Genomic DNA, 17,138 nt, shown 5'->3' on the forward strand with positions numbered 1-17,138 from the left:
TGATTGACAGTCAATGTGTCTGTAGACATCTAAGACATGGGTTTCGTTGGTGCATGCGCATGTATGATTAACACGCCATGTACCTGTAGCTGTAGACATCGGTTTCGTTGGGGCATGCGCATTAGATTAATAACGGTCGTTTTGGTACATACGCACGCATGACATGTTGGTAGATGTTTCGCTGTAGCAGCACAGATATATAAACACGAACTCATCTAATCGATCGAATACTGGAGTTAGCTACATATATATAGGTGATATACGTGTAGCCGATCATGCGTAGCGCAGGCCAACGACGCAAAAGGGCTAGAAGAAAGGATACGACTCCAACGTACCTGGCTGGAACAGATTCAAACGTACAGGATCGAAAGACGCACGTAGGGGACTTTATAACTTGGACGGACCCGGCAGGAACTGCACTAAATCAGACCCACAGAGAGATGGACCAAGGATTAAGGGTGCAATATAAAAAATAAAAACCAGGTTAAAAGAAGCGCTTCATGTTTTTTTTAGCATAGAAACGCTTCATGTTTAATTATGTAGAGAGTAGAGAATTGAGACAGAGATATCTTTTCTATTTAGATTCGGATTAGAACTCAGCTTACTTAGGATCACAAGATTTATTTGAATTAGAATTCCTACCTACCCAGGCTACCTTAAGAGCTTGTGTCTAAATTGTACATATATGTCTTATAAAACATGACTCTAGACAGACAAAAAGTGAGTTTCAACATTCATGAGTTAGTTAGGAGAGGCCATACAAAAAAATAAAAAGAAATTTTACCTCTTTATTAATAGGTATATATATATATATTTTACTCAAACAAAACGAAGTTAATCAATTTGTTTTTTAATTATTTTTAATAGTATCCCAGCATGTTTGCTTCCATGTCAATTTTTTTTTTTTTTTGAAAAAACCGCCAACGTTAGTGAGTCAGCTCACTGCACGCGCCACCTGTTCATGGAGACTCCACGCGGCACATGCTATCTGCCCACCTGTCCGCTGAGGCCCGTCCCTATGAGCCACCCGTCTGCACTCTGCAGTAGGGATGAAAACGGTAGGGAACGGTCGGAAAAATGTCTTAACTATTTTCGCTCCTATATTTTTTTTTGTTGGAAACGGAAATGGGAGCGGGAAGGTTGGACGGGAAAACAAAACCGGTATTACGGGATATCGGGAACGGAATATTTCGAACGGGAACATGTCGATTACGATCGGAAAGCGGTAACACAAAACGGAAACATCAATATACGTAACCACTTAAAACAATGAGCTCGATGCAAGAATAGCAACCATATGCAAACAAGTGGACAAGTTTATAACGTTCTGGAGCATTGTTATATTGTTGAACCATGAAGGATATCGAATTGATAACTGAAATCGAAACTTAGCAACTACTGTATATCAATATCGCCTTATCCAGGGAACCCACATTGACATTGACTTCCCCTCCATGTTTAGAAACAAAAATCATTGACATCTACTTCTTCAGAATCTACCAGTTTGTTGCACACACCCGGTCAGTCTCACAGCTCACCATTTTCTGGCATCCTTGTTGTAGTCCAGATGCGGCTAATGCAGCAATATAGCTATGTGGAGGGAGACGCCACCAATCAGTTTTTAGTTCTGAATCCGTCATTGGCTGCGACTTGCATCATGAATTCATGACAAAAAAAATCAGTGCAGCTTCACACGTTGGGGCCGGCCGGGGGCAGCGGCGTAGGCGCGCAGCGCTCGGCCGCTCGCAGTCGCTAGGGCAGTCGGGTAGTCTCGCTCTCGTAGAGGCGGAGGCGACGCCGCACGGGACGGGAGTCGCCGAGTCCAGGACTCGGGGATAACGGATAGGGTTTGGCCGCCGTTTTTGGGACGGACGGGAGGGAGTAGCGGATGGGAGTGGGTTGGGCCTATGGCGCGGGGTAGCGGGAGGTTTCGTGGCTGCATCAATCAGTGGGCTAAATATGAGGTTTAGGTGTACAAAATACAGGAATACCGTCGGGAATTTTCCTACTCAAATACGAAAACCGTGAATATGGTCGGAAAAATTTCTTAACTGATTCCGTTCCCGTTCCTGCCTAAAATACGATGTCGGTTTCCGTTTCCTATTTTTTCTGAAAAAAATATGCGATAGGTGTCGGTCGGTAGGAAATTTCCGGTCCTGTTTTCATCCATAGTCTGGAGAGCCGGATAGTGCGCAGCCGCACCGCACAACTAAGGATGGCAACGGGGATATACCCGTCGGGTATCGCCGGAACGTTCTCTTCCCCGCTACGGAGAATTCATCCCGTCCCCATCCCCATTAACTGTCTCGGGTATAGATTCTTGCCCATCCCCATACCCGTCGGGTATCGGTCGGGTAACAGATACCCGACGGGTACTGCATACCCGATAAACAAGGATACTTAGGGTCGCAGCTTTGCAATCGGAGACGTTTCTTCTTCACCCGGGTATAAGTGTCGGAGTCTCGGAGATGCCGAGGAGAAGGAGCGAGGTTGCGAGGAGGACGAGCAAAGGTGGCAGAGAGACCGAACTGAGGAAGCGAGAGGCATGAGCGCTCGTGAGACAGGCGTGCTTGTGCTGCTGGCGAAGATGGTGAGGAAAAATTGAACGATGGTTCCTAGAACACACAAACTATATATATGACTGTTCAGATTTGAACCAAAATACCCATGTTGAGTTTCTTTGGGTCTAATACTCGCATGACAGCTCAAATAGTCGGGTTCCCCAACGGGTAACGGGGACGGGTAAACAGGGAACGTTCCCGTACCCGTTATACCCGTCGGGTATGGATTCTTTCCCATTTAGATGCCCGCGGGTAAAGATATGATCTCATCCCCATCCTCTAATGGATCAAATACCCGTCAGGTATCGGGTATCAGGACCCGTTGCCATCTTTACGCACAACGCCCTTCTGTATTTAATTATTATCTGCAAATACCAAAGTCTATTTTCTCGCGCATCTCTTTCCTCTTCCTCTCTCTCAACTCAGCTCCACATCTAAAGAAAATCGAGATCCAGATCCTGGGCCTCCAAATCCCAGCGACGTTGACTCCCACCTTGCGCACAGCAAGCTCAGGCGAACTGGCGCGTGTTTGGACCAGGCACCATCCTTAGAGCCCTGAGCAAATCGTTGCAGATCTCGTATTACCGTGGTGGTAGATACAGCAGCCGTTAGTGCTTCAAGCAGCTCTGGGTTCAGACAGATTCAAGCTCGTGAAGGTCCATGCACGATATCCAGTCACCACGTGCTCATTCAGTCCGGCAGGGCGTGGTGCTTCTTCGATTCAATCTCCAAGCTCTGTCTCCAGTTCAGTCTCCATCAAATCCGAAGAGGAGCAGAGGTATTTGTCGTCTCTGTTTGGCCTCGCTGTATCATTCTTTTACTGTGTGTTCTTGAGTTCTCCTGTTCTCGTAGGAGCAAGGGCCTTGGGCAAGTGTCGTGGGGGTGGAATTGTGGCGAGCATAGTTGTTCAAGTCGGTGTAAGTTGCTGTGAAAGTACGAGAGTCAGTGTCAGAGTACGGGTCTTCAATAGCTTAGGTGGACTCAAGAACACAAGATTCACAGAGAGGATGCAACGGTTTATCCTAGTTCGGGTGAATTGATGCCCTACGTACAGCAGCTGATGATCCTTATAATCAAAAGCACCTAAAATCGGAGGTTACAGCAGAGTATAGAGAGATTTGGAAAGTGTTAGCTTGGTGCTAATCCTAATGTTGTCTCGCCGCTGGTGAAGTCTTCCCCTCGTCAGAGAGAAGGAAGACGATAGGATGCAGTGGAGGAGCTCTCGGTGTCCCTCTCTGGGCTGCTCTGTTTTCGGGGCTGAGCAGGAGCGGATGGAATCGAATGATCTGTCTTCGGATCCTTTTCCCTCTGAGGTCCGACCTTATCCCTTATATAGCAAGATAGGTCGGGTATATGGCGGTTTGGGAGAACGAGTCTACGGTCTACATATGTCGGAGTCCAGGAGGGCCTTGCAGCGACGTGCTGTGGACTGTGGCAGTGTTGTGGAGCCGAAGAAGCCTTGGATGTCGTCCGACTGCTCTGTTCCGACACGCTGAGTGTCAGGCTGTGTTGGCTTGGACCGGCCTCCCTTAGATGTGCCCTTTGGAGTCTTCTTGGTGACGAAGGAGGCCGGCTCGAGGGGCTGACGTGCGGGCCCGGGAGCCCCCAAGCCCCTGGAGACCGCAGAGAAGCTTTGTCTTCTTGTGTCACGCCCCGTGCGTGACCCTACCGGGGAAGTGTTCGGCAATGCCATGCCCAAGGGGCTGCGTCGGGGAGCCCCCGAGTCTCCGTAGCTCGGGGCGTGTCTTCTTGTGCCCAGGCCTTGGTTGACGTCGTTGGCCAGGAAGAAGCCAGGGGCCGGGCCCGGCTGTTGTCGTAGATCGGGAGCCTAAGGCTCGGGCGAGACCCCGAGCCCTGAGCGGAGGCCATAGTCAGGCTCGGCCGGGTTTCTTCACCAGAGAGTGCACGCGAGCGTATCCGATGGGTATAGCACCCGAGCCCCCGGACGATCATGGAGGGGTCGGTCGGGAACCGTCGGACCCGAGACTTAACATACCCATATGTTAGGATCTCGTCAGCAAGCCATCCCATGCACACCAAGGAGCAACAACAGTGACACGCGGTGTCTAGAGACAGAGTAGAGACTAGATCAGATCAGAGCGCATAGCCAAATAGGGTGAGTTTTGCACGCGCTGGCAGGAGCCATGGAGGGCCCGCGCCCGTGACTCGTCATCGTCGCAGCCTGCGCCCGCGACTTACGCCGTCGTGGCCCGACCTCATGACTCAGCGCCGCCTCGCCGTCGTGGCTCGCGCTCGCGACTTGACGCCGCCTTGCCATCGCTGCCCCGGCCACCCGCCTCGGCTCCTGTCTTTGCACGTACAGGGCGAAGCTATGTAGGGCCCGCGCCCGTGACTCGTCGCCGCCTCGCCGCCTGCTGCCCCACGGCCCCACCTCGGCTCCGCCTGACGTCGACGCTCTGACCACCGATGGAGATGGGTTATTTCGCCTCGTCTCTCGAAGATTGAGTTGTTCTCGTGATAGATTAGAGGAGGATAGAGATGATTTGGGTGTGGAGTTGTCTGTTTATAGGATGAGTCATGGCGAGGGTGGATCTATGTGCATGCGTGTTCATGTCGGTTTTGTTGGATCTTTGCGTATTCATGTCGGTTTCTTCTTCCGTAGCATTGCAGGAGGCCAGACAAAAAAACCAAACGAAAAAGTGGCTGAAATTTTGTCTCTTTATTATTAGGTAGAGATTCTAACTTTTTTTTGAGACAAAACATCTTAAGGTCGACCAAATTTATATAATAAAAATAATAATGATATCAAATAAGTATAATTAGATTTTTTTTAATTATATTTTTATAGTATATCTATTTGATGTCATAAATCTTTATAATTTTCTATAATTTTGATCGAACTTGAAAAATAGTTGGAATGAATTATAATGGAACCGAGGGAGTATTTGGTTGCTTCATTAATTTCTTTTTCAAACCCTTATTCTTTGACTCGTACTTTGTCCGTCCGTTCTAATTTCAAGGAAATTTAGTGTTTCTACCCCTGCTGTAGAGTGTAATGGTGATTATACCCTTTTCTTTTTTAATTTTGTGATTTTACCTTCGTGGTTTTCATTTGAAGTTGCTGTTTATCTTTATTTTTTGACGGCCCTTACTTTTTTCTGGATTATTAAACCATGAATGAAACAAATACAAAAACAAAACCTGACCACTCAAAATGACCAAAGTACCCCCTTATCTCTTTACATTGGGGGCGCGCTCGCGGTGGCTGCTCGGGCGGGTGCGCTCGCAGCGCCCAAGTGTGGGGTGTGGTGTGGCGTGGCCTGGCCTGGCAGTGGCTCACGCACCAAGGCATGCGGTGCAGTGGCCCCGGCAGTGGCTCATGCTCCCACGCAAGCTGAGCGGCTCGTCGTAGCTCACGCGGCCACGTGCGCGCAGATTGCGCGGACAGCGGGGCAACGGGCAGGCCGGGTATGCAGCCAGGTGCGACTTGCCGCCGGCACCGGCAGATCCAGGCAGAGCGCGGTGGCACCTTGGTTTGAACATTATGAATTCACAGGGATTAAAGGCTACTATGGTCTGCCGGAGATTGGGAAGCAGAAGCACCTGCTTGGCAGCTTGGTTTTAACATTATGAATTTGTGGCCAAACATGCCATTATATGCGCTTGGCTTGCGTGTTCCACCTCCAGTCCAGCGATTTGTGTCCATCGGTGTACCTAATGATGTTTCATTTGCGGAATTTGGGTCAAAACTAGAGAAGTTTGAGAACGACTTGCGATTTGGAGCGGAGCATTCGACTGGGATGCAAAGTTCGTATAATCGTATCAGTATATTCATATTTGTGGATTGTGGGATATAATGTTGGTATCATCATATTTTATACATATATAAGATATGTAGTATAAGAGATGCACAAACGGTCAAAGACCATGGTGGGTTAAGCCAAGCCTTATTTTGAGTTTGAATGCAAGGAATATCAATTACTACATTTGACAAAGAGTACAGTAGAATGTGAGCCTTTTTTATCATTGAATTGAGAAAACCATGCAAATTACAGGACTCATCAGCATGTGTAGTTAAAAGGCTGGGTGAGAGGCATCGCGTATCCGTTGCTCCTCTGCAGGCACCCGACGCCGAGCGGCTGGATCGTCCCCAGCGCCTCGCCGTAGGAGTTCCAGCACAGCGGCGCTACGGTGCCCCCGGGCGCGGTCGCTGCAGGAGACAGGCGCACATCCACCATGGTGACGCCGGTGCAGGGCCGGGCGTCGCTGCACGCCAGGCGCACCGGCTGGAACGAGTAGGTGCCGACCACGCGCCGGTATGCCACGCCGGTGATAGCCACGGCGCCGGTGCGGTTGGCGCACCGCGCGCCGCCCCTGTCGCAGTAGAACTGGTCGATGGCGATGGGCGTGGCCACGTTCGCCACCCTGACGTTGGTGAAGGTGATGTTCCGCACCGAGCCCACGCCACCCTGAGCGAGGACAGCGTATGTAGAGGACGACGATAGATGAGATCATATGCCATGTGCCCATGTCATTGCTCATGCTGGTGACCCTGTACAGGGCGTTCTGTACGTGTTTTTGCTTACCTGCCACGTCTTGATCCTGACCCCGTACAGGGCGTTCTGCACGATGATGTTCTCCGCAACTACATCAGAGACACAGGCCAGGCTGTAGTCCTTCCCAAGTCCTCCTAGACTGCAGGAATTGAACGAACATTCCAAGGAAGATGGGCATGGTGAAACAAACGTTATTAGGCCATGTTCAGAACACATCAAACTTTGTTTCAAAAAAAGGAACACAGCAAACTGAACTCATGCTTAGTCACATTCACACACACCTGATTCCGTGGCTGGGATTGCAGACTACGTTCTTGATGTGAACATTTGAGCACCCAGTCTGTATTGACACGCAGTCATCGCCTGAATAAAAGATTGATTAAAATGCTGTGCAGATCAGGCTTCAATATTTGAGCCATAAATATTATTGGGCTAGTTGTACTAATCTGCAAGATCAGGGGCAGTCCGGTTACCGCAGCCGATGGTTGAGCTCTTGATCTCGACGTCCCTGGTGTTCTGAAGATGGATGCCGTCGGTGTTGGGGCTGTCTCCGGGAGAAGAGATGGTGATGTTCTTCACCTTGATGCCTCCGCAGCTGTCGAACTTGAGGTGGCACTGTGGGCTGTTGGTGATCCGGATGTTGCGCACGGTGACATTGAAGCTGCTGTAAAACCTTATCAGCTGGAGAAAAAAAAGATATTGAGCTTTAGTTCAATCCTAGGATCCAGATCATGATCTAAGTAAAATTCTTGCTTATATGATGAAGCTGGCCATACATACCGTAGGCTTGACTCCTGGTGAATGCCAGTGCCCGGTAGATGCCTGCAGACGAAGAAATGGAGAGAACACACGACAGGATTAGTCATCATCGACCTTGTTGCTGGTTAGTTATCAATGCTTGCAACAATAAATAAATAAAATAAATAATTGCAGGTCATGTGGAATTGTGGACGGAACCTGAGAAGTATTCGCTGGTGACGAGGCACTCTGCAGCGACGTGATGCTCTGGCCATCGACCGTGCCGGCTCCCAGGATGCTGAAGTCTTGCAGCCACTGGAGCGGCCTGCTGGGCTTCGGCCAGGAGCCCATTTCTGGTGGCGCTAACACGGTGCCATCGATCTGAAAAGCCTTCTGCTATTAGCTGCTTCTGCTGCACAGAAATGGAAGGAAAATAAAAAAGCTTAAGGAAGAGAAGAAGGACCTGAAGGGTGAGTTTTGTGCTGCAGGGGCCTTGGAGCGTGACCGGCGAGAGGTGGAACCTGTGCCGTGACGGGAGCAGCACGGTGGCCCGTGGGTCTCGGCATGCCACTTGCCATGCTGCCACAAGTGCCTGAAGGCAGCTCAGTGTTACAAATACGAGTCACTAACTGCATGGTCCATGGAAACCTCCTCATCTGAATATAATTCTAACTAGTACCTCCGCGTCATCGGTGACGCCGTCCGCCGCGGCTCCGAACGACAGGACGCTGAGCGTTGTCCTCCCCGTCGACCTCGCCGCCGCCACCAGCGCCGGCGACGCCAGCAGGCACAGGAGCGCGCCGGCCAACAGCGCAGCCGAGGCGACGGAGCTCCGCATCTCTGGTCAGCACGTACACTGATCAACTGATGAGCCTGCTAGCTAGCTGCTTGGAGCAAATTAAGTGGCGAGAGCCAGCGTATGCACATAAATATACTGTAATCAACAGGATCGAGCGGAGCATGCTGCATTTGCTTTGCGCCGGCGCGCGTGGGTTAGGGTTGGGCAAATTAAATGGTAGGCGCCAAGCGCCATACCCTCACCAGCTTTTTCCATTTGAGGAAGCCATGGCGTGCGGCGTCGCTTGCCAATGGGTCTCATGTGTGAGCATGCATGAATCCATCCACTAGGTTAGTTCCTCATACTTTCTTTCTCTTTATTATTCCTGCTTAGCCTTAGTAAACCACAATGCAACATGGTGAAGAATTCTTTTTGTTTCATAAGTGCACACATGGTGATTTTTTTTTTGTTTCTCAGACCAACGCCGGCCGCCCACATGGTGAAAATTCTGAAATGGGAACAGAACAGGTGGAGGGAAGAAACTGGAAAAGGAGTATTATAACCTGTTAGGGATCAACCTTTTGTTACCGACCAGGAACCACGATATAGTATTGGATAGTTTAGTGGGTAGAACTTGCGTTCGTCGGAGCTTCGCCGCAGCTAGCTCCGCCGTCGCCGCCGCCGGCTCTGCCGTGCGGTGCCTTAGCCAAATAGTCGAACTTCCTCTTCACCATTATCTGGATCAGTTGCAACACTAGCAGCACTAATGAGATGACCCAAATATTTGAGTTCCTATTGGGCAAAGATACATTTCTTCAATTTAACTTGGAACTTTGAAAGGCAGATAATTGATGAAACTCTAGGACTAACCTTTGATCTAAGTATGTGAATTAGATGAGGTAGTCCAATCCAGGTATTAGAGCTCGATGATGGTCATGGAGAAGGTGATGGCCACAAATAAAATGATCAAGTGCTCTAACTTAGAAAAGAAGAAAGGGAAAAACAAAAACCAAGGAGATCAAGGCAAAGGTATAAGATAGGTTTTTATTTTGGCACTTAAGACATCATAGAGGGAGTAAGTGCGTTTAAGATCGATAGCCGTACTATAAAGAGGAAAAATCTTTGGCTAAGCGGTTATCGATTGCCACTAGGTGACATGATTCTTGTATATGCATTTAGGAACCTAGTGTGCTAACATTTGACCCTTGAAAAATGCTTTGAAAAATACTAACACATGAGCACATGAGTTATACACTTTATGGTTAGCAACTTGAAAGCAAGGGTGAAGCAGTTGAGGAGATAGAAAATAAAAAGGGGTTGCTTGTCTAGGACTGGACCCTGGCTCGGCCAGGACCGGACCCTGGCTAGCCTGAGTCCAGTCAGTGTTGAGCTGCGACCGCGGGCGCACAGTGATTGTAACACCCCAGGTGTTTGCCACCAGTTAAGCAATGGGTTTGAGCTCAAACATGGCATATTAAGTGATGATGAAAATGTCAAGGTCAAACCTATGGAAATGAGCCCCAACCTAAACGTGGATATTGCACCCTTGCTTTACATATAGGCCCTTTTCAAGATATATGCTTGGCTAGTGTTATTGGAATATCTTCATATGTCTCACATCAATACCCATTTATATTGATCCATGGAAAAGTTTCGTGAAGTTTGGAATCAAGAAGTCACATGAAATGACGAGTTATGTCCTTGCTTGAATTATTTTATAAAGTGAATGGAATTCTCGATCGTCAACCAAACCTTGCAACCTTGCCAAAATGACTCTAGATGAACTCTACAACAAAAGTCATGAAAGGTTCATATTGGGAAAATGCCAAGAAAATGCTCCCATGGATCAAAAAGGATGATTTAAGCTTCATCGTGATCCTACTTTGGTCAAAGTAGAATAGCAGGTTCTATACCAGTTTTGAGGTTGGACCTTAAATGAAAGTTGTAGTCCATATCATGTAGAACAAACTTTGTTTTTGGACTAAGAGCTAGATCATCTTGGAAGTAAGTCAAATCGAGGTCACAAGATTGAATTTGCTGCTGATTTCAGCACTTTTGAAATATTCTAAGTCTAGAAATTCATGGACATCGGCATTGGCGTCTCGCGTTCTCCAAATTTTGTTAAACAACTCAATTTGGTCCAAAGATAAAAGTTGGAGTGTACATGATGGAGAAGAGCATGTATAAGGATGGCACTCAGTTGACTTCATTTTGGCTATCAATTTTTGGAAATGGTTAATCGCCGTTAATGCAGTGACAATGCTGTCTTGGAGTGTCATTAACCACTAATATGCTGCCCCAATGGCTATGGCCCCTGAATCAAGTTTGTAGAGCATCAGAAGGAGAATAATTTTGCTTCAAGGCCCATAGCCCAGTTCGGAGCAGAGATGGCCCAAAAACGGACCCCAAGTCAGGCACAGAGACGCACGCCACGTGTTCGTTGAATTGTCTCCGTGGCAGCCATGCAGCAGAGCGCGCGCTTCATTGCCGCCGCGTGTCCAACCTCCGCGCCACGCGCCACCCTGCTCCCTAAGCCTCCAAATGCGAACGCCCGAGCTGCCCGAGCACTCACTCGTCTCCCCACTCTCCCTCCCTCGCTCTCTGGTGCTGCGCGCGCTCCGGAACGTGGCCGCCATGGTTGCCACCGTGAGCTCGAGATTTGGCCGCCGTTGTTTCTTCATCTCCAGCCTCCCTCCACCCAAATTGACCGCACCACCACCTCCCTCACCTCGCGCCGCAACTCCCGCACCCCTCGCCTGAAGCCACTCGTCGCCGGCGCGCCCTCACCGCGGTGCCGCTCGGCCTAGGACGCCAGCGCACGTGGCTGGGGCTCCACGCTCCACCTCGGGCTGAGCCGAGGCCACCGGTGAGTGCGCGTAGCCCTGCTCGTGCTCCGCCGCCATTCCTACGCCGCTGACGAGCCTCCTCCGGCCGGAAACGACGAGCTCCGGCGCATCCTCTGCTCCAAATCCCGTCAAGGGCTTCGCGCTCGAATTCGAGAAAAGGGAAGGTTCTTTCTGCGAAGTTGTGACACATGTGAATAGTGCTCAGGAGGACCTCTTCGCTGACGTTTGATTTATATTTTCTGTAGGGACCCCAATGCAAGATTTCCATTCCTTTTCTCTGGTTTTTACAGATTTGAATGCTCCACTTTGAAAATTCATAGTAATTCATACAAAAATCGTAAAATCGAAAATGAGGACTTTTTGGAATCCTTGTGAAATTTTCTATGCATTAGATCTATAATGTGGCATGTTTTAGTTTAAATATTTTGCTGTAAAAATAGATCTATGAAGCTAGGTTCCTGTTACTTGCCATGTCTTGTGTTTTTCCTAACTGTAGTTTTTATGCTCAAATAAATGTGAAAATTTTGTGGAGTACTACTAAGGTGATTGTTGTTGTCCGGTAAAAATTTCAGGAGTTTAGGATTTATAGTTTAAGAGTTATAAAAATAACAAATGCCCTGTATTGCTTTGCTTCTACTCTGAACAGTTCTGCATGTTTGAATTAATTGGCTCAGTTAAGTTATGAATCATGACTTGGTGAAAATACATGAGTTGTGGTACTTTTCTTAATCTTTCCAAAAAGTTAAATATCATGATTTTTGGCTAAGTAGATCTTGAGTTATACTTGTTTAAATCTCTGTGGCTGTTTCTGCCCAAAACCAGAGAGGGTTTTCCTTGTTCTTATTGTGGGGCCTTCTTAGTAGTAGAATTAGCTTTAGGTGTTTATAACAAAGTTGTTTATAATTTGCTAAGATTTCTAAAAAGTCTTGAACCACATTTATTGGACATGTATAACTCCATTTATAGCTGTTTAAAGTGGCATGTCAGTTTCTGTCTATGTTTTGGACAGAGATGCAATTATTGCATTAGTTGACCCTTCTAACTGTAAAATCATCTTAATATTAGAATAACAAAGTTGTAGATAATTCATGTATACTGTTAAAATTTGGTGGTATTTGGCCTTGTGGTTTGTGAGTTATGCCTGTTTAAAGTTGGGTTTCAGAAATGGCTGCTTTCTGTCAATTGTGGACCAGTTTCTGTAAATGGGTATAATTGACTTAGTTAACTTAAGAATCATGCTAAGAGGATTAAAGATGAATTGTAGAAAATTTCATAAGCTTTCCAGATTGTCTTGTTGCATATCTTTTGGATTAGTACAACTTCTGTTATGAGTAAAATTAGCTGCTGTTGTTGCAGCCTTGACTCTGTGATTGTCGTGAATAACTGGTTTGTCTTGAATGCTTATGTGATGCATCTTGTGTTACCATTCATCACATTCATACACATGCATCTTGCATCTCATCTAGGTGCACTAGATGAACCACGTGAAGAACATGATGTTGGAGCCGAACCCGAAGATGATGTATGGAGGATCTATCCCAAACATGGAAGGACTAAGCAAGTACTGGGACCGGAGATGTCACCATGACGGTGCAAGCTAACGGAACTGACTTGTGTCGGATCCCAGGCAAGCCCCGAAGCATTCTAAGTCTCCTACTTTATAAAAGCAATTCTTTCAATATATGAGTTATATATTGTTGCATTAAGTGGTAGGAGTTGATTGAAACCGTTGATGCATTTATTACTATCCTTGCCTACCTTATTACCTTTTTACCCTATTAGGTCGGGATCGAATAACTGCTTAGCCTTGCTTAGACTGGTAGCGATCGGTGATTTCTGGTCACCTACATTTATAGGGGGTTACTGGAAGAATTTAGCTATGGAAAGAATGATATCCTAGAATTAACCATGTGTGATGGATAATTGGAGACCGGACAGAAAAAGTTGGAGGCAACCAGACAGGGTTCTGGGGTGCTGTTAGTTTCCGTCTGTGTCGATTAAGGACCGACCGTTGTTGGGCCTCGAGTCATGTTGAACGCATGCCTTACATTTAGCTGGCCGAATAAAGTACCTTTCGACCGCGAAGCTAGGAGATTATTCGGGCCGAGTAGATTGCCCGCAGCGCACTGTACCAGAGCAGGTGTGGTAGGACACGGGGGCGCGAAGATAAGACCAAAGAGCAGTCGGTCGGCCCCTGGGTACATGTGGTTCCTGGCAAACTCGAGATTCCTGGATAGTTGACTCGGTGACCGATACCTCACTTTAGCGGGTGAGTGAGGTTTGTGTAAGGAATAAATCACCAGCTGGTTAGGAATCGATTCGAATCGCCATCTCTCCTGAATAGTGAGCACTTGACTCGAGTTACGGCATCGTAGTAATTATTATGGAACAAGGATGGTTATCTGGATGATATGGGATATGCTAAATCTAAATTGGTAACTGGATGTTATTGGTTAATCAAGTGATTGCTATAGTACAGGTGCTTACCTAGATGGATAGGTCATAATAAAGATGATGCAAAGTACTTAAAATGGTTTCTTCATGATAGCTTATGCTTTTCGCAAACAAGTCTGCTAGCCCACTAAAGAAAGCCATGCATAATCCTTGGTGTCGCTTTATTTTGGTTTAAGACGGGTAAGTCTGGCTGAATACATTCGAGTACTCAGGGTTTATCCCACCTTGTTGCAGGTGATGTTCTCGACCTGTTGATGATGGTGGCTAACCGCCGGTGGGCTCGGTGATTCTATACTTACTTCTCATCTATATGCTTTTGTCGGATGATGTCACTATGCTAGCAATATATTTGGAACTTATATTAATGTAATCATTTGAAAGCTATGTTGTTTTCACTAAGCGGTTTTGAAACCCAAACTTGTACTATTATTTGTTAACCCCTTTGTAATATTATTTCCACTGCAACCCGATGTATGTGATGTGTATTTGCTTAATCACACGATCTTGGTTGTGATGTTGATTTATCGAGGTCTTTCAAGACACTCGGCGGACTACCGGGTTTATATGAGTGAAAGTATGGGTGTGTCAACGTGTTAGCGGGGACAACCATACTTGATCTTGTATAAATTGGGCGGTTCTGTCACAGTGATGACTGGACCCAGCATCTGGAGGCGATCGGACCCGCATGCTGGAGTCTGGTCATGGCATGGTGGCTACAGGCGCGTGAGCAGTTGACTCCGGACCTAGGTGCGTAATGGGACTGGATCCAGGTTGCTGAGTCCGGTTGGTCGGTGATCGCACGGAGGTGATGTGGAAGCTAGAGGAGAACCAGACCCTGACTGCTCAGAGTCTGGTTGCTGCGATCGGACCCGGTCTAGAGGGTTTTGGCCCTCTCGGGACCTCTCTGGAAGTGACTGGACCCACGTCGCAGGAGGGTCCGGATCCTGTCCAGTGAGTCCGGTCTAGAGGTGCTGTCTACGTGCGAGTGGGGCGGCAATAGTCGGCTTCAAATCACGGGCTGACGTGGCGCGCCCTGGTTGGTCGGTTGGAGGATCGGACCTACCTGGACCAGACTCTGGCTGGGTCCGGTCGCTGGGTTTGGTCGGCCCTCCAAGAGCCCAATGGCTCTTTGAGCCAAGGGGTCTATAAAAGGACTTGGGGTGCCTTGGGCTCACTCTCTTGGGTATTTTCACTTGTGATACATTCTTGTGAGCCTAAGCAAAAACCTCCATCATTGATTCATCATCATAGTGACATTGGGAGTGATTCTAAGTGCATTTACTTGATTGATTGCATCTAGTGGCACTTGGAGATTATTGTGGCTGTGGAGTTCTTGTTGCTCTTGGTGATTGCCGTGACCTAGATAGCTTGGAGCAGTAGAGGAGCTTCGGCACGTGTGTAGGGTCGAGATGGCAGGACTAGAGGGGGTGAATAGTCCTTTCTAAAATTAAATGCACTAGCTAACCGAAACAAATACGAAATAAGACTATCGGTCTAGCCAAGACTATACCCCTCTATCTAAGTTCACAAGCACCTTATGAAGATCTTAATTAGGCAACAAAGGTGCTGAGCTAGCTAGAGCTCAACTAAACAATTCTAGAGCAAGGTCACCCAAACCTATGCACTAGTACTTTGCACAACCGAGGGAGCTTCTACACAATCTAGTAAGCAAAAGCGTAAAGCTTCTAAGCTCACTAGCAATGCTGAATAACAAGGCTACACAAGCCAAATTATAGAGCCTAAATTACTTAGCTACACAAACTAAGCAATGTGACTAATAGGTTACTCAAACCAAATTAGCCACGCAAGGGAGCTACTTCTATGCTACATAAGCAAGAAGGTAACTAGCAAACTGCACAAGTCAACTAGTTATAAGAGCAACTACACAAGCACAATGTAAATGAAGTAAATACAAGCTTGTGTAACGAGGATATAAACCAAAGAGAAGACAAGGATGGACACGTTGATTTTTATCTTGAGGTTCATGTGCTTGCCAACACGCTAGTCCCAGTTGAGACAAGCTCCAAGGTTACCGTTGATCCTCTTGCTAGTGGTGACCCATAAGTCACACTCTCCCACAGTGGAGTGCTTACCACAAGCTCTAGCACTTGACCCGGTCAGACCACTTGTCACCATTCATGTCTCGCTCTACTAGATCGAGTTGCTCTTCGCAGCTCCCGCGGGGTGAGCACAATCCCTCTCACAATCACTTCTCTAAAGCACCGCACAATCTTCTTTGCGTGCTTCGACGGAGACCACCACCAAGCCATCTAGGAGGTGGCAACCTCCAAGAGTAACAAGCTCCATCAGCTTGCAACTCGAACACATAGTGCCACTCGATGTAACCTCATGATGCAGTCGCACTAGAATCGCTCAGTCGCAATGGATTCGCACTTCTCAGTAAGCACAAGTGAGTTAGAGGCTTCTCAAACCAAGCACACACAAGGGTAACACATCCCCAAGGTGCTCAACCTCAGCCAAGTCTGAGCTCCACCTCTATTTATAGCCCCCAATCCAAATAGAGCCGTTGGAGCCTTAGAACACATTTCTGCGTGGTCATCGGACACGGCGGTGGTGGCACCACCCTAGGGGTGACGATGCCCCTTCAATGGTCACATAACGGCTAGGTTGACTGGTCATGGGCATCGTATAGGGGTGGCGGTGACCACCAACCAGTCACCCGAAATAGCCCCTCTCTAGAAAATAGTGGTGGTGGCACTGGACACAGGGTGGCGGTGCCCTGCCCGGTGACCAACCCCACTTGGCTACTCTCGGGAATAAAGGGGCGGTGCCCACGGTGGTGGCACCAGACACACCCTAGCGGTGCCTACCCTAGCACCAACTCCTCTCATCCTCCTCTAGCCGATCACCGCCACAGGGGTGGCGGTGCACCGGACAAGGGGTGGCGGTGCCCCCTGGGCACCACTCCGAGCCTGGTTTCGCCTCCTTTCTTCACCTTTCGACTTCTCCTTTGCAAGTGTGCTAACACCTATCAAGTGTTCACCAACTTGTACACGTGTGTTAGCTTTTCACAAATATTTTTTCCAAAGGATTAGCATTTTTTTCTCACTGCCACTCGATCCTAACACATTTGTAAAGTTAGATCGCTCAAGTGGCACTAGATGACCGATATACAAATAAGTATGCTCCTCTTAATAGTACGACCATGTATCCTAAACCCGATCATGCACTTCTCTACACAACCTTTGATCGGTGAAACAAAATGCACTAGGTTATACCTTTG

At 47.8% G+C, this 17,138-nt stretch overlaps 1 protein-coding gene across 1 annotated transcript; it reads right to left on the reverse strand.

Annotated features, from left to right (window-relative positions):
* Positions 1-6,583: 6,583 nt before the first annotated feature.
* Positions 6,584-8,654, reverse strand: LOC136452290 (polygalacturonase At1g48100-like). The gene is made up of 8 exons (XM_066452912.1): positions 8,496-8,654; positions 8,280-8,408; positions 8,036-8,197; positions 7,859-7,900; positions 7,552-7,759; positions 7,360-7,441; positions 7,109-7,217; positions 6,584-6,991 (listed from the first exon to the last, which is right to left on the reverse strand). The coding sequence occupies exons 1-8, from the start codon at positions 8,652-8,654 to the stop codon at positions 6,584-6,586; spliced, it is 1,299 nt and encodes a 432-aa protein (XP_066309009.1).
* Between the last annotated feature and the right edge of the window lie 8,484 nt (positions 8,655-17,138).

The sequence above is a fragment of the Miscanthus floridulus genome, chromosome 5 (genome assembly GCF_019320115.1).
Source record: "Miscanthus floridulus cultivar M001 chromosome 5, ASM1932011v1, whole genome shotgun sequence".
Classification (NCBI taxonomy): Eukaryota; Viridiplantae; Streptophyta; class Magnoliopsida; order Poales; family Poaceae; genus Miscanthus; species Miscanthus floridulus.